Genomic DNA, 25,033 nt, shown 5'->3' with positions numbered 1-25,033 from the left:
TTCAAATACAACTCTAAACAAGTGGGTTTTTAGTTGAGATTTAAAGGAAGTCAGTGTTTCAGCTGTTTTACAGTTTTCTGGAAATTTGTTCCAGATTTGTGGTGCATAGATGCTAAATGCTGCGTCTCCTTATTTGGTTCTGGTTCTGGAGATGCAGAGCAGAACCAGAACCAGAAGACCTGAGAGTTCTGGAAGGTTGATACAACAGCAGCAGATCTTTAATGTATTGTGGTGCTAAACCATTCAGTGATTTATAAACTAACAACAGTATTTTAAAGTCTATTCTTTGAGCTACAGGTAGCCAGTGGAGGGACTTAGTTAGTCACTGTTAATGATTTAAAAAGAAAATGGTTACTTTTTCAAATAGTTCCTGGTTGGTTTGAATGGCCTCTCTTGTTAATAAGTGAAATTAGCCTTTTAAAGTGTGTGCTTATATTTTCTGCTTTCTAACGTTGGTTTTGTCTTATATTTAAAAGTGATCTGACACATCAGTGCATCAGAAATAAGAAAAGAAAAATACATAAGAAAACATTAAGGGACCAAATACTTTCTCAAAGAACTGTTAATGAACATGGATATGGAAACAGCCAGACACCTCTGTAGATGAGAAATTTAAGTTCCTGCAGAATATCTGATTTTAAAAATATCTTGGCTTTTATTCATTCCCCTTTCCAGTCTTCTTTGCGTTTAACAAGCTTTTGTATATTATAAACAGAATATGACATAAATACAGTATGCATGTCAGCTCTTTAAAACGACCACCCTATGCTTACTTTGAGGAGAGTTGAGTATTTTATGAACTGTTTGCAGCCTAGAGAGCCATGCAGAAAGTTGGGCTGTGCTGAAGTGGCTCATTGTGAGCTACGCAGCAGTGTGGCTTTAAGATGGAGGTGGGCAGCGCTTCATGACGCAGGAATATCCTTGAAAGGATGCTTCAAAACTCCAGACGGGAGCCAAGCAGCGCGTGTTTCTGAGCTGGAGCTGAACGGATCTATGAATCTGCCCGGACTAAGCACTGGGGCACATCTTGATTCTGCAGAACAAAACCCAGATCTGAGAAGCGTTCTAGTTTTGCCTGCTCATTGGAAACATTCAACCAGGGCTGTCTGCAGCTCAGTGCGCTACTGAGGGGGAGCCAATTTGGAGAGGGAAGCGTTTAGAGAACACCTCTCAAGCGCTGATTGGTTTTTGTCTGAGGCTAAACTTTCAAAGCGGCGCCATGTCACCGTTCATTGAGCCTTTTCTGTTCTTTTTGGTCATCTTCAATCCACTTATCACCAACTGTTTCACTGAAGAAATTGAGGTTTTGGTGTTTTTGCCACAAAATGACTCTTTCCTGTTTTCTCATGCAAGAGTTGCACCAGCGATCCGTTACGCACAGGACAGACTGAAGGCAGAATATCCAGGTTTCCACTTCAACATTCACTTTGAGAACTCCGACTCGGCCAACCACGCTTTGTACACGTTGGCGGACAGGTCGTGTAACCTGAAGCCGGACCTTATCCTCGGTCCAGTACGTGAGTACGAGGCGGCAGGTGTGGTGAGGCTGGCATCCCACTGGAAAATCCCGGTGATATCTGCAGGTGCTCTGGCCACCGCCTTCCAGAACAAGGAGACGGAGTACTCTCACCTGACTCGGATCGCTCCGTCCTACGTTAAAATGGCAGAGACCTTCACAGCGATGTTCGAGCACTTCACCTGGAAGAGCGCACTGCTGCTGATCGAAGACGACATGAAGGAGCGGGATTGTTACTTCACTTTGGAAGGAGTCTATCATTTAATGGACGATTATAAAGTGGAAGTTGAAATAATCCATGAACAGACTCCTTTCAATATTGAAGAAAAATTCAAGAATAATCTGGACATGGAAGGTAAAGCGGCTTTATTGCTTTATACAAACTGTTTAGAAAAGTGTTTGAAATAATCTGACCAATCACTTTAAAATGACAGCATTGAAATGACGATTTGTTATTTTATTTGCAAATATATAAGTCAAATAGAATATTGACAATAAATTTTATATTCAAAATCCCCAAAAGGTAAAAAATAAATAAATAAAACTTAAATAAACTTAAGTTAGTTTCTTAAAATGGAGTCAACATGGAGGTTGACTCCATTTTGACAATAAACTAGGGTACTAGGGTACAATAAACTAAGTTTATTGTACCCTATAAACTTAGTTTATAGGGTACAATAAACTAAGTCTGACTTTGAAGATTCACCAGGCTATGTAACCACTTTAAGCAGCAGTCTGAAAAATTTGTGCTGTCTGGTTTTATCAGTCTCACATTATTGAGAGGGTATCTTACCCTACACTTCTTTCCAAGGGCGTAGGTTTGGTCTACGTTTTGGTGGGACCTTACAACTTACTGACCAAAATTAAATAAATGCAATAAATACAGGCAATTGAGAGAAATGGGTAGGCTACATGATATATTAACATGTGCTGTATGGGGGCAATTTCAGGCTAGGTGGTTCATGACTGTTTGTTAAATGAGTTAAGTGGTCCTCAGCCTGAAAAAGTTTGTGGAACATTGCTATAGGCCAAACCCTAAGTAACTTTAAATCTCAGACTGGATAGCCTGGGTAGCAAACAGCTTAAACTCTGATGTAATATTTGCTGAAATAAACTACAACCCCCTTTTACCCTGAACAGAACTGTGTGGAGCCAGAAAGTGGGTGTGTTTCATTACAAGATGTCAATCTCACAGTAGAGCAGCACAGTATGCAACATCATTAACATGGAGCAGTGGCACAAAGCCATGATAGCACAGATGATGTTTATTTAATAAGACATCATCTCAGCTAACCTCTGCCTGTGTGTTGAGATCAAACAAACTGCTGTCAGCAGAAATCAAATCAGGGGAGGCCAGACAGACTCTGTCATGCTCTTTTATGTTTTAAAGCTCAAGGAAACCAGGAATCTGTATGAGCCGCTGAGTTTTTATAGAGATTCGAGACATGTTTGTTATATAATTAAAAGACCCCAAACTCCCTACTGTCAACAAAATGCAACAGTTTTTTTGTTTGTTTGGTTTGTTTTTACACAAATGTACAGGTAGTCTCTTGGTACCCTGGAGAACCAATTAAATCGCCCACAGGTCCTATTCTAAAAATAGAATCTGTTGCCATGGAGCTGTGTGGGAAAAATATTTTAATTGAGATGTAATTTGAAGCTACAGTTTTTGTAATACTAGTACAGCTCATAATATTAGAATATTGTGGAAAAAATTTTGGTTGATTTAGAAAAGTGAAAGTTCTACATAAAATATTTTTAGACTTTGTATTATGTAATATCGTTAATTACGGTTTAAAGATGAAAACAAAATTCTCTCAGAAAATCTGAGTATTGTTAAAATTTTATATCATGTTCATATAAAGTTGAATGGAAGGAAAAAGTGTGGCATGAAAAGGTGCAGCAGAAACAGAGATAACTGCAGCCTTGAGAGGATTGTCAAGAAAAGTTCATTCAGCTTGAAGGGAGCTTCACCAGGAGTGGACAGAGGCAGTTGGCAAATCAAAAGCCATTATGGGCAACAAAAGTCAGATTCCTTGTGTCAAGCCACTCCTGTTCCAGTGACAACATCAGAAGTAGCTTACCTAAGTTGATGAGAAGAAGAATTACACAGTTGCTCAATGGTCCAAAGTCCTCTTTTCAGAAAAGGTTAAAGTTGGCATTTCATTTGGAATTCAAGGTTCCAAGGTGTGAAGGAAGTGCTGAGAGCACTGAATCCATGTTGCTTTAAGTCCAGTGTGAAGTTTTCATACTCTGATGATTAGGGGTGGCATGCCACCTGCCGGTGTTGGTCCACCAGGTTTTCTGAAGTTAACAGTTGATAAAGATGAAAACAAAACTGTAACACTGATGTTAACAGTTTATACTGTAATACTAGTACAGCTCATAACATTAGATGTATGAGCATCTAATGTTAGATGTATGATCATCTAATAACATTAGATGAGCATCTAATGTTATGAGCTATATAAACTGTATAAACTTTATACTGTTAACATCAGTGTTACAGTTGAAACAGTTGATTACATATTTCAACCCCAGATTCTATAGGAATCTTGGGGTCCATGACAAAAAATTAGATTGGGGACCCCCGCGCAGCTGATGTTACAGTTTTTTGAGTCTATCTGACCCATGAAATTGTCAAAATTTTAAAGGTTTGCAAGTGCCTTGCTTTCTTTGGTCCAAGACTGATAACTAGCACAATATTTACTGTTCATAAATTTTACATGCAACAGTCCGCATACAGTATGCAAGTAGGTTGCTTAATTTTTTCTATTAGTTTTATATTACTGAAATGTCTCTCCCCATGAATAACAGTCATAGGCAACGTGCAAAAATATGCTTGAAGCAATCTAGACTTCTCGAAAATGCTATGTAGTTGCATTTTATTCAAGCTGCAGTATATAACTTTAATAAAAAATATGTTTTCTCCATATTTGTTGAAGCTGTCACCATGTTGTGCCAGTTTGCTATGAGACGGATAATCTCTGAAAGCAATCAATCTCCTCCACCTGCTCCCTGAGCTGCTGTTGCTGGCTAAAGTAATGCAACGTTCCAGCCTAAACAACCAATCAGAACTAGTAGGATGCTCTTAGCAGTATCAATCAACTTCATTCATTAACTGCTAAATGTGCTAAGTTGGGGAAACAACTTATCATTACAGAAAAATTGTTTATCTGCTGTCACTAACTAGACTGAGCATTCACAACAGGCTGCGCTAGCTACAGAATAGCACAGAGCGAGGGGAGGAAAGATGAGCAGCTTACATGAGATTGTGATTGACAGTGCTAAATCTCTCCTGCCACTGATTGGTTGTTTCTAGATGGCACTAGGAGAAGGAAGAGGAACTAAATTTTTCACAGATTATCTGTCATGCCATACTGTCACAACATGACGACAGTTTTAACAAATATGTAAAATATATATATATACCGGACTGAATGTTAAAACATAATATTCAGTCTGTTACAATATATATATATATATGTATAGGCCTGTCACGATAGCAAATTTTGCTGAGCAATAAATTGTCTCAAAAACTATTGCGATAGACGATAATATTATTTGAAGACCTTTGTACACTGATTTAATGGAAATGACATAATGCATGTAATTTCCTGCCAAAGATAGATGCACTTTATTTTCAAAAGAACACTCAACACTGGAACTGATAAAATAAACAAAACAACCAAAAACAAAAATAAAATGGATTCTCAGTCTCCATTAACAAAAATGTACTTGACTAAAAACACCAAAGTGTAAATAAATACTGCATTCAACCAAGAGTGCAGATTATGAAGTCTGTAAACCATATTGCCCTTCAGTGATCATTAGATTTAAATAGAGAAGATGGAACATCGACTACCTGATGCAATAGTTCACACTGCATGTTAGTTCACACCTATATTTTCCCCTTACAACAATCTTAGAACTTTAATCGTTCTAAGATTGTCACTTGTGATCATCCTGTAGTGTGTGGTGTGTTACGGTAGATGGTTTTTCCGACTGGGAGCCTTAACTCAGCCTGTTGAATGTAACAGGTAGCCAATCAGAAAGCGTAGATTCTCCTCCTTTCTGAAGGGAAATTATAGAGGGGAATCCCAAACAGCCGACACGGTGCAACCCGAAGTCCAGCAGACATTGGAGATGATATGTGGAAACAACATTAATGTTTATAAAACATTTCATGCAAAGAATACAGAAATGATGAGGGGAGGAGATGGAGCCAAATTGCTACGCAGTTGATGAACCCGATAACTTTTCAGCTGTTCTTTGTTGTGACATAAATAGATTATAATGATTTTCATTTAGTCAGGACATTACGCTGACACTAGAGACACATGCATTGCAGTTATGGTTTTAAAATGAGTCCACTGGAATTGTAGCCATTATTTTGTGCCCATTGTTGGATACCACACGGCACGATGGAACCCGATCGAACCGTTATACCTAGGATTTCTGTGTGGTCTCTCAGGTTTTGAAAATGGGCCAACGGTCGGCCGGCAACTCAAAATCATGTAGTGTGCACTGGACATTACACTGAGGAAATGAGGAAGGGGGGGTCAGTGGAGAACAGCGGAGTTGAGCCTTTTTTCATTCAGTGTCATCAACAGAAAGAGAAAAAGGCTGAAAGAGACGATAAAGCTGATAATTAAAATGATGTCAATAGTTTTAATTTATCGCATAGTTAATTGATTTATTGTTGATTGCGACAGGCCTATATATATCTCCTTTTTTGTCAACGTATTTGTTAAAACTGTCCTTATGTTGTGACAGTATGGCACGAGAGTGGACTGAGGACAGTATGGAATATAGGCTATATATATATATATATGTAATAAAAGTTACAAACTGCAGCTTTAGTTTCACTTAGGCAAGAACAGGTCAGGAGAGACGTGGGTTAGAGCTGTTAAGTGTGGCAAAAGGTACATGGACAAGTTAAATGTATGAATATCTTGGTAATTTTTTTCTTAATTCATTAATGCTGGGATGCCCAAACTTTTTGAGACCAAGATTCCCTTTTTTTCTCACAAGCCGGCTGAGATCTACCATGACACGAAGATATAAAAGTTATAAACAAGACTCTATTAACGTATTTTATATGTAAATATACATCAGTTATAGCAGAAATATTAAAGTGATAGAAAACTTAAAGCAGTTTCTTCCTCTGTGAGATTCTGACATTGGGAGCAGGTTACTGGTTTCTCTGTCAGAAGCTGGTTGCAAACCTGAGGCCAGCAGGTATCAATTAGTTATGGTAAATCTGAACTTTGGTTTGATGATGAAAACATGAGAAATTTCATACTGTGAAGAGGAACCACAGAGCTCTGTTAAGTTAAAAGCACATCTAGTGAAGTTGGGATATTTTTCCCCCAACAGGTACCAGAGTTATCACCTCAAATGTTGGACTGGAATTTATTTCAATATTATTTGTGAATGTCATTTTCATTGTGGAGAAAGTCTCATCAACATTTCCACTAAATAAGAGACTAAAATAAATAGCATGTTTAATAGAGGAAAATCCTCTCAGGCTTTGAGCTCAAAGCGAGATGCCAGAAAGCAGCAAACTAATTTTTTGTATATAGTAGACAATTAATTTAATTTCATATAATTAAATAATGAAATCTATTTGTCCCATTTGCTGTTTGCTGTGAGGTATACTGCAAATTAACGAGGTAATTAGTCCACGTTTATTGAACGTTCAGAAACTACAGCGACTGTAATGTGCCAAAGTAAAGGTAAACAAAGGTTAAAAAAAAAACCCAAACAGCTGATCAACTCAAACCCATGAGTACCTTTTTAGTCTCTCTCTCTACCTTCAAGCACACCCGTTGCCGTGGCAACCGCCTGCGCGATGCGAGCAGAGTTTACATTAAAACATAACATTCAGTCCATTACAATATTAAGTCTTCAGGCTTGCCATTTATTTTGCGATTTATAACAACTGTTCCCTTGACCACAGTGAAGGTTGATTAGCTAAATTTTAACTCCAATCTGGAGGAAGTGTAAGCCTGAGATGGTCTCACACAACCAGTGAGAAAGGCACTGGGCGGACAGAGGATGCCCCACAGAGCTATCTCTGTCATGCACAAAATAGGTACAGTGATGAGGCTACATCTCACCTGTCTGGGGACAGAACCGTCTTACAGTACAGCCCGAGCTAACTTGAAGAGAGGCATCAGAATACAGGAGAAGGATAGAAGGCTATCTTGACAGCAACAACAGCAGCCAGATGTGGCAGGGAATCCAGCATCTCACCAACTATAGGACCAACCTCTATAGCCTATAGGTCCATAGGCTATGTGGATCTGTTGGCCTATAGCCAACAGATCCACAGAGGATGCTGTGACCACAGCCCTCCATGCTGCTCTGTCACATCTGGAGCAGCAGGGGAGCTATGTGTGGATGCTCTTTGTAGACTACAGCTCTGCTTTTAATGCCATCCTCCCTCACAGACTGATGGACAAATTGGGGGACCTGGGTCTTCCTCACTCCACCTGCAAGTGGATTATGAGCTTCCTGACCAACCGACAGCAGAGAGTTCAGGTGGGCAAACATACATCCACTGCCCTCATTAGCAGAGGGCTGTGTGCTGAGCTCCCTGCTCTATTGTCTGTACACATACGACTGCACCTCTGCCCACCACAGCAACACCATTATCAAGTTTGCTGATGACACCACAGTGGTGGAGCTCATCTCAGGAGGCGCGGAGTCCACCTACAGGGGTGAGGTGGAGAGGCTGTCAGTGTGGTGCAGGGAGAAAAATCTGCTCCTCAACAAATCAAAGACAAAAGAACTCATAATAGACTACATGAGGGAAAAAAACAGACATTAAACCACTAACCATTGGGGGAAAATATGTGGACAGGGTAGCTGACTTTTGTTTGCTTGGGGTCCACATTGAGCAGGGCCTCACATGGAACATGAACACCTTTGAGCTGGCAAAAAAGGCCTGGCAAAGACTGTACTTCCTGAGGGTTCTCAGGAAGAACAATGTGCTGTGTTCGCCATGAGATTTAGATTTTTCAGCAGCTAGACAGCCAGACAATGATGCTCCAATAACCAAACTTCTTTCTTTTTTACTTGTTTATTGAAGAGTGGCCTCTGACCACTGCCATCACTTTGGCCATCGTAAACTGAAACATACAAGACTGAGTATTAGCAAACAAACATAGCAAATTAACCATTCTTGCTGTGAACTAAAATAAAAAAGCATTTTCATAAATGACTCCAGCTTACAATTATTTACGCCACAGTTACATAAAACTAATCTTTTTGCTCTGTGGATAGGTTACAGAGAAGAGTTTTTCCCTGCATTGTGATGGGTGAAACGAAGCCTAATGGGTCGTATAAACTGTTAACAGTGGCCAAGACACCTCTTCTGGTGAATGGCTTTTTTTAAAAAATGAAATGGTCACTTTTGAGATTCAACAGCACCCCTAAACTCCTTTGCAAGGGTATGTCGTCTAAGTCCAAGTCTTTTAGATCTTTGGCTCTTTCTGCAGCAGGAAATGCTTCTACTATACTTTGTGATCATTAGAGGCTATTTTATATAGCCTCAGATTTGACTGAGCCAGCATGTTTTGTGCATTTGTGAGTATCTCAATAGCTTCTTCTCTTGTTGCTGTGGATGAAAGTCCATCAACAAAAATGTCTCAATATGAACTGCTTTGCATCATGGCCAAACTCTTCTTCTCCTTCAACTGCAGTGCATCTCATACAGTAAATAGCCACAGCTGGTGATGGACTATTACCGAGGACATGAACTTTCATTCGGTAGTCACAAATGCTTTTGTTGGTATCATTATCCACACACCAAAGGAATCTCAAATAATCCCTATGGTCCTCTCTCACTTCAAAACAGTAAAACATTTGTTGCACATCAACTGAAAATGCTACTGGCTCTTTTCTAAAACGCATAAGAACACCTATTAGTGTGTTGTTTAGATCGGGTCCCCTTAAAAAGACTTTAAGAGACAGTCCTTCAAACTCTGCACTTGAGTCAAAAACTACTCTCAGCTGGTCAGGTTTTTGTGGGTGGTACACACCAAAGGATGGTAGGTACCAGTGTTCCTTGTCTGAGTCCAAAGGTGAAGCAACCTCTGCGTGGTCGTTGTCCAGCATGTTTTGAATGAACTCTGTGTATTGTCTTTTCATTTCAGGCTTTCAGTCCAGTATTTTTCTGAGGGACTGGAGGCGTTGAGCGCTTGCTCTCTGTTATTTGGAAGCTCTGGTTTAGGAGAGTGGAATGGCAAAGGTGCCACCCAGCTATTACCTTCATTCTGGTACACTTCCTTTACCATAATGTCAATAAACACTATCCTCTACTGACAATGCTGGTTTGTCATCATCTTTTGTTCAGTCAAACACTGTTTCTCTCAGTTGACTGGTAGCTGTGTTTTCAATATCTTTTTGGAAGGCAGGTGTGGTGCTGAGTTGGTAATTGCAACCACTTGACTCCTTGACTTGAAACATGTTAGGGCATGGGCAGAGGTACGAAACACAGCCATTCTGAAGAACATGGGTTTTGAGCACATTCATATTATGAGGTCTGTGTGTCTTCCCCAACTATAACCCAGTCTAAATCTAAACGCTGTGCGTAGGGCATACTGTGTGGTCCATTGATTCTCTCTCTGACCTTATGAACCTGAATAATGTCTCTTCCCAAGAGCAAAAGAATAGGTACCTGTTCTTCTACAGGAGGCACTTTTTCAGCTATTTTCTGTAAGTGCGGGAACTTCATAGCAACTTGTGGAGACAGAATTTCTCTTCTGTCGTCCGGAATCATGTCGCACTCAATTGGGTTTGGAAGTGGGAGCTTTACTCTACCATCTATTGACTCAATCGTGAAGTTTAATGGTGTTCTGCCAACATTATCTGACCGTCCTGAGCATGTCCTGAGTTTCTAAGTGTCTGAGCGTGTCTTAATATTAAAGAGCTCAAAAAACTGAGACTTAGCTAGAGACTTATTACTTTGTTCATCAAGAACTGCGTACATCTTTCTTGCCTGTTCTCTTTTTTCCTCTGGGTAGACTAACACAGGACTTATTTTTGAACATGAATGTGAGATATCTACATCACCAATGTAGATATCCCACAGTTGTTTCTGTGCACTTAAAAACAACTGAAACAGGGCGTGCTGTGGTGGCGTAGGGGATAGCGCGACCCACACTTGGAGGCCTTTAGTCCTCCACGCGGCGGTCGCGGGTTCGATTCCCGGACCCGGCCGACGTTTGCCGCATGTCTTCCCCTCTCTCCTTCCCCCTTCCTGTCAGCCTACCTTCAAATAAGGGACACTAGAGCCCACAAAAGACCCCCTGGTGGGGGAAAAAAAAAAAAAAAAAAAAAAAACAACTGAAACAGTTGCCCTATCCTGCGTCTCCCCGCCATCATCTTTACCAGCTCCAAAGCTCTCAGCTGGAGCATGGAGTGGACCTGGATGTAGCACTGCTAAATGTCTGTCGCTGCCACAGTCCGTACACTTTATTTGCACCTTGCAGTCCCTTGCTAGATGCTGGGTAGAGCCACAGAATTTAAAACAGATTCCGTTTTCTTTTAAAAATGACTTGTCTATGGGTTTTGCTCTGAAACTTTTACACTTTTTAAGTGGATGAGGCTTCTTATGTATAGGACAAACCTTGTCAGGGCTTTTTATAAGCTTGCTGTAACTAGTTTGAAATGAACTAGCATCTATAGGGATGTCTGTTTTGTGAACAGTAATCACTTGCCTGTTATTGCTTTTGAAGCTTTTTTCTTTTTTGAAGCTTGAGTTGGCAGGTGTGATATCGAAGCTTGGGTCATTTCTTATTTTGGCTTGTTGTTTTACAAACCTTGAAAAAACACTGAAAGGGGGAAAGGCAACTTTATGTTCCTCTTTGTACTTTGCACCTGTCGCAATCCATTTTTCCTGCAGTCCATTGGGTAACTTCTCCACAATGGGATTGACTCCACGAGCCATGTCCAAATATAACAGTCCTAGTAAGTATCCTCCATCTTTTGCACATTCAATTTCCTGCAGAATGTCATCCAGCTCTCTTAACTTTATGTTGTCTCTGTTGTTGAGTTTGGGAAACTATTCAATCTTTTTTAACAGTGCATTTTCCACTACTTCAGGAGAACTGTAATATTCCTTCAGTCTTTGCGACACAAGGTCCTGTGCTACAGTTGGACTAAAGACGTTGGCTGAGTGGATTCTTTCTGACTGTTGTCCTGATTCAGCTCCTAGCCATTTGACCATTAAGTCTAGCTCTTCTTGGGCTGTAACGTTCAAATCTTTAATAGCATTTTGAAATGATGTTTTCCACAACCAGTAATTCTCTGGGTGGTCATCGAACTGCAAAAGTCCTGAACTTAATATTTCTCTCTGTGTAAGGTACTTAGTAATCTCCTGTACACCTTGTGCCTCGGTTGATGTTTGAGGAGTGTGGAACAGATATAGTATGGGGGAGGGGAGGTTCAGTCCCTCACTCTGTTGTGCTATGTGTGCCACTTTAGGCTTAGCTGTTTCTGCACTGTGTGAGCTGTTATTGTCCATTTCTTCTTTCCTGGTTTTTTCACGTGCAGCCTTATGGCAGGCAAGTGCATCTGCTGGCAATGAGAAGCCTTCAAAACTAATGTCTGAATGTTTTTGAACATACTCTGCCATACGCTGTTTTGGGCTGGCAGGTGGTCCCGCTAATGGATAGTCCTGTTCAATTTTTGAGAGAACCTCCTCCTCTTCATAAACTGCAACTTCTGCTTCTGCAGCTGGAACAGCCTTCTGAGAACTCAATGTATGCAAATTAGTTACAAGTTCAGTTTTCTGCTTCATTATGGCTGCTTCTTTTTCTGAAAAACGCCAACTGAGCACATGCAGCCTCTGCTTTTGCTCGTGCTTTTAATGCTGCAGAACTTGTGGACGAATGTTTGGACATATATGAGCGTGTATTTGTGTCTGTATTGCTTGCATTATCCTTGTTCTCCATCTTATCTGCTTTATGTGACCGTAGGCTCGTGATTAATGTGCTGAATATTTCCTTGTGGTTGTGGCCTGCTGTGCTGATGATCTTTACTGTGCTGTCCTCGCCCTGAGATTTTGATTTTTCAGCAGCTAAACAGCCAGACAACGACGCTTCAATAACCAAACTTCTTTATTTACTTGTTTAATGAAGAGTGGCCTCTGACCACTGCCATCATTTTGGCCATCGAAAACTGAAACATACAAGACTGAGTATTGGCCAACGAACATAGCAAATTAGCCATTCTTGCTGCGAACTAAAATTGAAAAGCATTTTCATAAATGACTCCAACGTACAATTATTTAGGCCTACGCAACAGTTACATAAAACAAAGGGACAATTATTATTTTCACAATTAACCAATACTTACAAACAAATCTTGTCTGAAACACAATGTATATGGATAATAATCAGCTTAATCCATGAACTGTTTGGTGTTGCCCACCATCTTGGATCTATTTTCTTTATTTAGTGTCAAACAACATAACAAAATATCCAGCAGGGGGCGTTCTAGTGCGGTTTTCAACCTTGCTGGTCCAGCTTAATTTACAAAAGGCAGCACAAACAACATCAAGGAGAAACTGCTAGTGTCTTTCTACAAGTCTCTATGCTCCCCATAGAGAGCATACTGACTTATTGTATCTGCGTATGGTATAATAGTAGCACTGCGGCTCAAAGGAAAGCTATCCATAGGGTTGTGAATAGAGTCCAAAAAAATCATTGGCTGCCCTCTCCCCTCACTGGAGGACTTGCACAGCGACCGCTGTCTAAAGAAAGCACAACATATCATAAAGAACACTTCTCACCCCAGACATTCTCTGTTCTCATTGCTGCCTTCAGGCAGACGATACAGAACAATCAGAACAAGAACCAACCGTCTCAGAGACAGTTTTTACCCTACAGCAATAACAAAACTAGATGCAAACAAAAACAACCATTAATCATGAATGATGTGTGTGTGAATGTGGCTATTCTTATTCATTAGTTTTTTTATCAGTTATTTGTTCTGTATTTCTTATATTATGTGTAAATTGTGAGACAGTTATTTTTAAGCATATGCACTGACTCATGGGACTTTTTAAATTTTGTTGTTCTTGTGACAATGACAATAAAGATTTATCTTATGTAGTCTCTTGAACACAGAGTACAAGGGTAATTTTATGTGCCACAATGCCATTGAAAATCTTTCACGCTTTCTCAAAAATGCTGAAATTTGACAACCAAGAATCAAGACCAGCCATGCATTTGATGGGTAAATTGGCAGCCATCAGAGAGGCCTGAGACAAGAGGGTTGAGCATCTGATATTACTTGTACAACCCTGGGCCTGAAGTCACAGTAGATGAGCTACTTATATTGAAAGGTAATTTTTTATTCTTCATATGCAATTTTAATTTCCTGAAACATTTTTTTATTTTATTGTGATGTAACATTCTTGATTCATGCAATTTTCTGTGACACTCATGCTCAGCGATTGTAATCTCTTTTTCTATTATCAACGGGTTGCTGTCCTTTCCGGCAATATATGTCAAGCAAACCAGCAAAATATGGCATCAAAATTTGGTGGCCTGTGATGCAAAATCCAGCTATGCAAGGAATATGCTAGTGTACACAAGGAAGCTGCCAAGTAGAGTGCTAGAAAAGAACCAGGGGATCAGGATTGTGCTTGAATTGACAGTTGGACTGAGGGGGCACAATTTCACGTGACAATTTTTTTCACCTCCTATGAACTCGGCCACTGCATCCTGAAGAGGAAGATGCCAATGATTGGCACTAGGCCTGTCGCGATAAAAAATAAATCAATTAATTGTACAATAAATTAAAACTATCAACCTCATTCCAATTATCGGCTTTATCGTCTCTTCTGGCCTTTTTCTCTTTCTGTTGATGACACTGAATGAAGAAAGGCTCAACGCCAGTGCTCTCCACTGACCTCTCCATTTCTCATTTGCTTAAGTGTAATGCCCAGCGCACACTACACCATCTTAGAGTTGTCAGCCCATTTTCAAACCTGAGACACCACACACTAGCAGGCAGAAATCCTAGGTATAATGGTTCCATCGGGTTCCATCCTGCTGTGTGGTGTCCAACAATGAGCACAAAATAATGGCTACAAGTTCAGTTAATTAATTTTAAAACCAGGCATTAATCAATGCTTTACTACAATCTACCTGCAGTGCATGTGGCTCTAGTGTCAGCGTAACGTCCTGACAGAATGAAAATCATTAGAACCTATTTATGTCACGTTAACGAAGAACAGCTGAAAAGTTACCGGGTTCATCAACTGCGGTAACAATTTTACTCCAACTCCTCCCCACGTCATTTCTATATTCTTTGCACGAAATGTTAAATAAACATTAATGTTGTTTCCACATAAAATCTCCAATTTCCGCTGGGGTTGCTCTGTTTCAGCTGTTTGGGATTTCCCTCTGTAATTTCCCTTCAGAAAGCAGGAGGAGAATCCGCGCTTTGTGGTTGGCTACCTGTCACATTCAACAGGCTGCGTTAAGCTCCCAGTGGGGAAAACCCCTGATTTAGATCAGAGGGGCCACAACTGTCTACCATAACACACTATACAGGATGATCGGTTACAAAATTGCAAGCGACAATCTTAGAACGATCGACATTCTGTCAGAAGCTGCTGAAAGTAACTAAAAGTTACTTGTCATCTAATTGAGTTACATTCCAAACCAAATAATCAAAAATCTAGGTTAACTTTTCAAGGAGTAATCAGTACTCAGATTAAAGTTACTTTTTTAAAGTACCTATGCCATCACTTATCAAGGCACACTGAAATCATGACACTCATGCCTTTGTTTTTTTATATAGATCAAATATGTCCTCTTTTACGCAACTGCCATAATATAAGACCTATGCAGTTTCTTTGTGATTGTAGACATACACTTTCATATTACAGTTTTTCTCAATTGCTTTGAGTGAACTGTGATGGACCAATTTAAAAACAGGAGGAGTCACAGGATATATTAGAAAAAATAGTTTCTTATATCTTAACCCAAAGATTATAAATGACAATAGATAAACTGAGCTCTTAAGAGGTCAAAGAAACAAAACTAAACTCAGTCAAAAAAAATTTAAACAAACTGGCTACACAAACAAACAGCTGACCTAACAAAGAAATGGCAAACAGGGGTACACTGGTTGATCAGACCAATTAAGACACGATAGGGGTAACAAAACAAAATACAATTACAAATAACACAAAAACAAATAACAGTACAGCTACGTTTGGCTAAACATAAGACCCAAAAATGAAAATCAAAAATATTAAACTTTAAATACTAATATTTACTTAAATACAAAACTTATCTGAACAAAGAAACTACAAATTCCCCCTGCCTGCAGGAACTAGTAGTGCAATCCAATCAGCACTTAAGCCTGCTGAGCCCTGGCCCCCATCTTTTGGTTGGCAACTGCAAGGCAGGTAAGTACTGTCAGGAAAAAGCAAAGAGTTAATCTTAAACAAAATTAACTTTAAGTTGATATAAATACATATGTTTTTCGTAACTAAATGTGTGTGCTAACAAATAGTTGATTTGGATGCATTTGTTCTAATAAATGTTTTTATTGAAACTAAAGTGTTGTGTTTATATGAAAAAAATTTAAATACATAAAAAGAGTTACCGACATAAGAGTGTGGCCATCACGAACTGGCGTCCTTTCAGTTCAGTTGTCATTATCACTGACTCGGCAGAGAATAAGACACCTCTTCCATTGGTATGACACGTTTTTCTTGCAATTTAAGCAGACCAATCTCCATTGTTAACTGCAATCACTGAACAAAAATCAGATTTTCCTGACTATCAAAAATCTACATCAGTATGAATCTACTGTAGCATCTGTTTCACACTTCTTCCCGAAAATCTTAACTTGGCTATCAGTCTGCTCTGATTTTTCCCTGTACGACAATTTTAGAATGTTCAGAGTTCTAAGATTGTCGCTTGGCAAACCAGTCATCCCATCTGTGTGGTGTGTTACGACTGATCAGGTCTAGTCAGTAGAATGTCTGCACCGCTCCGATCTAAAATCGGGGATATTCAACATTTTGGTTTGTCTTGACCCGATTGTTGCAGTCTGAAGGGTTTTCCCTGACCAGGAGCGATAATGCAGCCCATTGAATGTGACAGGTTGGCCAATCAGAAAGCACGGTGGCGTAAGCACTAAGGGGAATCCCAAACAGTTAGCATGGTGCACGAGATTCCGGTGGACATCGTGGATGATATGTGGAAACAACATGAATGTTCAACACTTTGTACAATAAATATCAACAGAAATTATGAGTGGAACTGGAGCAAAATTGCTACCCCAATTGATATACCCAGTAACTTTTCAGCCATCACTAACATGACATAAGATGGTTATAACAATAAATGTATTCATTTGGACAGTGCTTGATGCTGACACAACATTCATTGCAGATAGATTGTAGTTTGACTACTAAAACTACAATCAGGCTTTAGTGAACCAGGCTTTACTATTTTGTACTAAAGCTGGGTTCACACGGCGAGATTTTGAAATTAGTTATCCGTTATTTTGTGGTCATTGTTTTAAATGTAAACATCAAAACAGTATAAACTTAATCATATCACTACAAAGTGTGGATCTCATATGAAAATGCAAGTGTGAATGCTAAATGCTGTTGGTGAAAATGGCAAAAGCATTTGAAGCCAATTGCTGAAGACTTGCAAAAAGGTAAGAAATAGTCCATGCAGTGTAAAAAAAACCAAAAACCCAAGTACAAACCAAAATTAGCTAAAATAGTAATAATAACATCTAGGCTTACAGTCCTCCAGGGCAGATGGGGATTTTTTTTTCCATTTGTGTTACCTACCAAAACCTTTGCGTTCTCTCACAATAATACTGATTTTCAGTCAGTTTTTTTGCATCAAAGAGTTAATGATAAACACGTTTTATTATTATAAAACATGGCAAACTAATGGTGGTAGAAGGCCGCACTGGGTTAATTTGGGGAATCTCATTCGTCCGTGTATCAATCAACTCCAAACCACTTCTTTGTTCTGTCACAATTTTACGTGTTAAACTTCACAGTTTGCACGCATCCTTTACTTCCAGTGTCCAAGGAATGACACAGATATTGGATCTGTTGCCATAACACCAGAGACACAATTAAAACTGTCAGATGAATGTTTACCCTCTGATAATAACTCAGAAATAGTCCAAATGGTTTAGATATATTTTTATTTCTTTCCTACTTAGGAAAAGTGTAGTATAGGTTTGTAGTGCATTTCTATACTAAAGAAAAATATATTAAACTTAAGATATTCCACAGAGATATTAACATTTATGGAAAAACCTTACATAACCTTGTAAAAAAAAGACTTGCAGTATGGACCTTACCAAGCTCCGCCCACAACCGACCCACTTCACCGCAAGTCTCACAAACAAAGCCTCGCGCTTGTTTCTATGTAAACATCACTCGATTAGTGCATCATTTCTACTGGATTTTCACAATATATCAGCTACTACAATGGACAGAGGAATTAACAAGTTCATGTCACCATCTGGGAAGAGGTTTCCTTCTGAAGTTGGGATATAATTAATTTAATTTCCCATAATTATTGCAGGAGAAGCCATTTGTTTGTTAAAATTTTCTGAAATCTATTTGTTCTATTTGATGTTTGTTGTGAATGACCTATACTCACAAACGAACGAGGTAATTAGTCCAACCTTTAGTAACTACAGCGGCTGTAATGCTCCACAGCTAGGCCTGTCGCGATAAAAGATCAATCAATTAATCGTACAATAAAACTATCTACGTCATTTTAATTATCGCCTTTATCGTCTCTTCCAGCCTTTTTCTCTTTCTGTTGATGACACTAAATGAAAAAAGGCTCAACTCCGGTGCTCTCCACTGATCCTCCCTTCCTCATTTCCTTAGTGTAATGCCCAGCACACACGACACCATCTTAGTGTTGTCGGTCGATTGTCGGCCCATTTTCAAAGCTTGAGATCACACATTAACCGACAAAAATCCTAGGTATAATGGTTCCATCGGGTTCCATCCTGCTGTGTGGTGTCCAACAATGAGCACAAAATAATGGCTACAAGTCCAGGTAACTAGTTTTAAAACCAGGCATTAATCAATGCTTTACTACAATCTACCTGCAGTGCATGTGGCTCTAGTGTCAGCGTAACGTCCTGACTGAATGAAAATCATTAGAACCTATTTATGTCACGTTAATGAGGAACAGCTGAAAAGTTACCGGGTTCATCAACTGCGTAGCAATTTGGCCCCAACTCCTCCCCTCGTCATTTCTATATTCTTTGCATGAAATGTTTTAGAAACATTAATGTTATTTCCACATATCATCTTCAATGTCTGCGACAAACTGGCGACCTGTCCAAGGTGACCCCGCCTCTCGCCCAGAACGTTAGCTGGGGATAGGCACCAGCAACCCTCCCCACCCCATTAGGGACAAAGGGTGTATAGAAAATGGATGGGTGGATCGATCTCCAATGTCCCTGGACTTTGGATTGCACTGTGTCAGCTGTTTGGGATTCCCCTCTGTAGTTTCCCCTGAGAAAGCACAGAGGCGAATCCGTGCTTTCTGATTGGCTACCTGTCACATTCAACAGGCTGCGTTAAGCTCCCAGTGGGAAAAAACCCTGATTTAGATCGGAGGGGCCACGACACACCACAAGCGACAATCTTAGAATGATCAACGTTCTAAGATTGTCATAAGGGGAAAATGTAGGAGTGAACTAACGTGTACTGTGAACTATTGCATCACGTAGCTGGATGTGCCCATCTTCTCTATTTAAATCTAATAATTACTGAAGGGCAATATGGTTTACAGACTTCATAATTTGCACTCTTTTGGTTGAATGCAGTATTTATTTACACTTTGGTGTTTTTATTCAAGTAAATTTTTGTTAATGGAGACTGAGAATCCATTTTATTTTTGTTTTTGGTTGTTTTGTTTATTTTATCAGTTCCAGTGTTGAGTGTTCTTTTGAAAATAAAGTGTATCTATCTTTGGCAGGAAATCGCCTGCATTATTATGTCATTTCCAATAAATCAGTGTACAAAGGTCTTCAAACAATACTATTGTCTATCCATCGCAATAGTTTTTTGAGACAATTAATTGTTCAGCAAAATTTGCTATCATGACAAGCCTAGTTGTAATTCTCAATTCTGAATAAAGAGAAACAGGAAACAAGAGTGTAAGTGCATACAGCATCACACTAATTAAGCAATGATGATAAATGAAATAGCAGAACAGAAAACAATCTAAACACAGGGTAAGAAAAATGTTAACTACGAAAAAACTGAATAACTCTGCTCCATATCATAATGCAACAATTAGAGCCGCTCCTGCCTTTGTGTTCTCCTATATTTATATTTAAGAAAATCTTGAGGCTAACAGAAGTACGCTTGAGACATCTCCATCTTAGCAAGTACTCTTTTATTCTGCCCCCACCCCACAATACAGCACAAAGGTTCCTATCCACTGATAGCCTGATACTACATCCCCCTTTCTGAATGGGATTTGTTATGAGGGTCTATATAAGAACATGTAGAAATGTAAACTTAAATAACCTACCAGAAAGATGCATCCTGTAGAATACCCAAGATTAACTCAGTATCTTACTAGCACTTTCCCACAGTACAATGTGCTAGAACTTATTACTTTATTCATCTATTTTACACTAACAGTAAAACATATATAATGGATGTACCAAATCTTCTATGTTAGTGTGGGGATTATTCTGCCCCATGCAAGAAGCTCACTCAGCTCCTGTAAAGAAATATAATCATCCAGATAGGCTGGAGGTCTCCTACTTCTCAGTGAAACTCGACTCTCAGGTGGGGGAGTCTGATGGCTAACCTCCTGCTGGTCTTCATCTGGAACAGGTGTGTGTGGTGAATTGTGAAGATTTTTTCTGGTAATGTCTTGTGTGGATCAACAGATGTTTCAATTGCTCCAGGAGCTCCATCATGGGCCAAACGGGATAACTACACTACGGGGGCAGGGTGGTTCTCTTTTGTTAAATGGATTTGTATATGGACAAAAATTTAAAATGCTTCTAAAATGTGGTAATTTGCACTAAAAATCTGAAAATTTTACCAAATAATCAAATTTGCATCTCATTTGAGGCCGAAACAGTCTGTTTAACAAACCAGGGATAAAAGGTGGATTTTCCTTAACAGATTTCAAACTATGTTACTGGGCTTCTCGTTTATCCATTCCGGCATGATGGAAGAAAGGTCCACTCTTATTCTATGGTTCCTGTTCTCCTTTGGTTATCTTTATTGTAATATTTCCCTGACTGCCCTCCTTAGCAGTCCCATCAAAGTTAATAAATCACTTTATGGGGCTGCACAATGGCGCAGTTGGTAGAGCTGTTGCCTTGCAGCAAGAAGGTCCTGGGTTCGATTCCCGGTCCGGGGTCTTTCTGCATGGAGTTTGCATGTTCTCCCTGTGCATGGTGGGTTCTCTCCGGGTTCTCCAGCTTCCTCCCACAGTCCAAAAACATGACTGTGGTTAATTGGTCTCTCTAAATTCTCCCTAGGTGTGAGTGTGTGTGAAAGGTTGCTTGTCCTGTCTGTTTTCTGCGTTGCCCTGTGACACACTGGCGACCTGTCCAGGGTGACCCCGCCTCTCGCCCGGAACATTAGCTGGGGATAGGCACCAGCAACCCTCCCGACCCCATTAGGGACGAAGGGTGATTAGAAAATGGATGGATGGAAATCACTTTATGATAATAGTTTTGTCATTGTCAGCACTATAAGAATTTGGAAGCAGATATATATAAAAGCCCCAGAGGTTTATTTGATGCTCCTATTTATCAAAATCACTCTTTTTCCCTGGGTCTCAGTGACGCTGTCTTCCGGATGTGGAGGATGAAGGACATCTGTATGATAGATGATTTATATATTGACAGAACGTTTGCATCTTTTGCACAGTTATGCTATGAATGTAATGTTTCCCTGTCAAGATTTTTTCCATTTTCTACAGATCTGGGACTATGATGGGAAAATTTATTTTTGAAGCTTTAACCAACTACAAAACTATAGAGGCAATAAATAAATTCAATCCTATCAATCATGGGGCAATGTCATATTTTTATAAGATCTTCAACTACATACATGTAGACACAACCGAAATAAAGAAAGCATGGGAACAATACAATCCTTTCTGGTTGAGAACCAACCAGGCTCCACTACATGAAGCAGAAGCTGAATACTATCTACATAAATATGTCTCCAATTTGTAATCGTTGTAAGGCTGCTATTGGCAACTTGATGCACTCATTTTGGTCATGTGTTCAGCTTCACCCATTTTGGAAGAAAACCTTCCACTACTCTTTAATAGTGGGACCTAGAACCACTTAATGCCGTTATCGGGCTCTCTAATTCTTTGCCGTTAGCCAATAAAAGTGAGAAAATGGCTATTTTGTTTAGCATGGTGATTGCTTCAAGGTTGATTTCGGGATTTCGGAAGGACTCTGGGCCCACATTTGATCTGTGGTTGGAGGAAATGGTAAATACGCTGCACCTGGAAAGACTGAATTATTTACAATGAAGGCAGAGTCAATGTGTTAGAAGATATAGGACACTGTCCGACAACTGGCCTACCATTGCTTAATAGGTGCCTTTTTTTCTTGGTATGCTTGTGGAAAGACATAGATCAATTTGGGGTGTGTTTATCCCATATCTTGACTGTGTAGCTCTTTAGTGGTTTGCTGATTTTGTGTGGTTAATGGAGGGGTGGTAATTTGATCTATGATGTTAATGTCTGCTAAAATGAAAACTATACAGTAAAAAAGATCCCACTTGGCAAAACAGAACTATGGATAATTTCATCTTGCAGCTACATGTAAAGCGATGGTAATAACTGCAATAACTTTTTTTGTTTCTTCTTTAGCGTATATAGTGATTGGTGAGAGTCAATCCAAGGGGCGAGATTGGTTTTGTCTAATGCAATCTTATTAACTTAATAGCTCTCCGGCGATAAATATTCGAGGCCAAAGACTTTTGCACAGTAGCTCATCTAAATCGTTCTAGGAAACCTTGCCAATGTCAGTTTTGTTAATGGGACTTCAAGTTTTGGAGTTATAAGTTGAAACATGAATTTTCTACCATAGCACTACCCACCTACAAGTGCACATGGTTGAATATTTGTATCTGAGTAGCAGTGTGGGTCCTGAACCCGGATATCAAATAACAGTTGTAGTACACATATTTTTGTAAAAGTTACATACTGCAGCTTAGGTGACATAATGATATGATAAGCCCATTAGCTCACATGTGAGCATTTCAGTTCAGATGTAAATATTCTAAATAAAGATGTTCCCAATATGTGCATCTCATGTGATGCACATTTGAGAATTATGTCATCTGGGAATCACTCTAGAGCTGTCATAATTTTGTTTCATGTTTATCCAGCTAATAAAATGAATAAAGGCCACTAGTGCCCCAAAACGTTATGAAAAACTTTAATACTACATTTAGCATGACCATAAAAATGATCAAAAAATGCTAATTATCGAATTCTATATCACAAAATAGTGTAAACCTAAGTGCTAGAGCATTTTGGCATACTGTCGCCATTAAGCCAAGATTTGACATATGTACTAATTAGTAATTTATCATTTTTGTTCTTAAAATATCGAATAAGTAACCATTTTTTCGGAAAGATAATTGAATAAATGTAACTAAATACTACCAATGCTGTGGAAAACATTGGTCTTTCTACTTTTTCCTCCAAGTTTTGGACTTAGGTTAAAAACTGTTCCTTAGTTTGTAGCTTGGCTTGCTGCTGCTCTGATGTAAGTAAGAAATTAATTCGATATTGCAATCCCTATTGCAATATTGAGGATTTTATTCTTTGCAGAGTGCAAAGGATAGGATATACCTTGGCAATTGCCAAGATATATCCTATTGTGCTTACCATGATATATGAATAAAAATAGCTAGAATCAAAAGCAAAAATGTGTTCGTGTGAATATGTAAATGACAAAGTTGGTATGAAATGTTGATACTGAATATGGGCTAGATAAGTTACCTCTAAAACAAAGTACAGAAAGTTGAAATAATCTCTCCCTGGTCTAAAAGAGCACCTTTTACCCCACCATTCCTGAATTAATTTCTTACTTACATCAGAGCAGCAGCGAAAGGATAATGTAAACTTTTTTGAAATATTACTGGCTGTAAACACTGCCTCATGGAACGACCTGCAGAGCACACAAGCTAGTAGTGTGTGCAGAGTCCAGTGTAATTAAAGGGTGCTATAGTGCTGGCAGGACTGAGGTGAAGTTTGTCCCACTCACTTGAGGAATATTTCAGGAGGTATGTTTAAGTGACAGAGTTATGAGGAATGTTCCAGTGAGACTCTGAATCTTCCCTATTAACAGGGACTCTGGTTACTGTTTGTTCAATTGCGGCCTAAGTTTGTGCAGTTACTTGTTTGATGGTTTATTTTTAATCTATAAGCAAAGAGCTTACATCTATCTATCTATATATCTATCTATTTCTCTACTCAATTCACTAACTGAAACACAGATAAATATTTGACAGAAAAAGTTTTTTCAAGCTTGTATTTCTTTTAATTATGATGCTTTTTTCTGTTTTCAGTTAATGAAAAACATTTAGGATTATATTACATCAAACTAAAATACAGATATACATGCTTAAGTATTTAATACCTGCTTGGAAGTTTTAAAAGAACTCTTAATTAATCTAATCAGAATGCAGATTTTTTTAAACTCAGAAAATGACTGCAGCTAGGTTGTGTGTGGCGTCTATCTGAATTAACTTTATTTTTGCCCATAAATTGGATGTGTTTGTTACCTAAAGAGTTTTGGTGCCATTTGTTGTAAACTGATGCCATAAAAATAAAATATCTGTTATTGACTGGCAAGCAGGCCAGGATGTTTGTCTCTGAGGTCTGGGTTCTAAATGGCTCCTTTTGACTAATTTTGAATTTACCCTTATATTTTCACCTTAAAAACTATTTACCTTGCCTTGTTTGGTATCATTTCTTTCAGCACAACCTCAACTTTATGATTTTACAGTGTTTGTTTCATTTTGACAAAATGCATTACCATAGTGGACCAAACTAAATCACACAAAAAACTAAATCCAAGTAGAAAAATATTGATATTTTTAATATACAATTCAAAAAATGAAGAACAAATAATTTGTCTAACTTATAATGAAAATTTATAGTGTAAATTTTAAAAATGTGTAAAAATTTAGCAAAACACAAAATTAAATATGTCAATTTCATCAATATGTCATCAAATTGTGTGCTATTTCCCAGACGTTTTATACAAAATGTGCCACAATGTCTTCACCACAAATTCTCACCAACATCACAATATCTCATGTGTTTTTTGTTTTTTTTCTTACAACTATATACAAAATGGGTTTCCCAATAGGTCTACACACAAATCAGTTGTGCCATTCATCAAACAGTTTCTTTCAAGTATAAGGCACAGTGGCCCCTACAAACTTTGATGCAACCTAAGCTGCTAAAA

At 38.9% G+C, this 25,033-nt stretch overlaps 1 protein-coding gene across 1 annotated transcript in view; it reads left to right on the top strand.

Annotated features, from left to right (window-relative positions):
* The first annotated feature begins 881 nt into the window (after positions 1 to 881).
* npr3 (natriuretic peptide receptor 3) overlaps positions 882 to 25,033 on the top strand; it is a 96,946-nt gene continuing 72,794 nt past the window's right edge. The window contains exon 1 of the mRNA XM_044111666.1: positions 882 to 1,871. Coding sequence (XP_043967601.1) covers positions 1,220 to 1,871 — 652 coding nt within the window. The 5' untranslated portion in view covers positions 882 to 1,219. The remainder of the gene's footprint in view (positions 1,872 to 25,033) is intronic.

The sequence above is a fragment of the Gambusia affinis genome, linkage group LG03 (assembly GCF_019740435.1).
Source record: "Gambusia affinis linkage group LG03, SWU_Gaff_1.0, whole genome shotgun sequence".
NCBI lineage: Eukaryota > Metazoa > Chordata > Actinopteri > Cyprinodontiformes > Poeciliidae > Gambusia > Gambusia affinis.
This window is presented reverse-complemented; position numbering and strand designations above follow the sequence as displayed.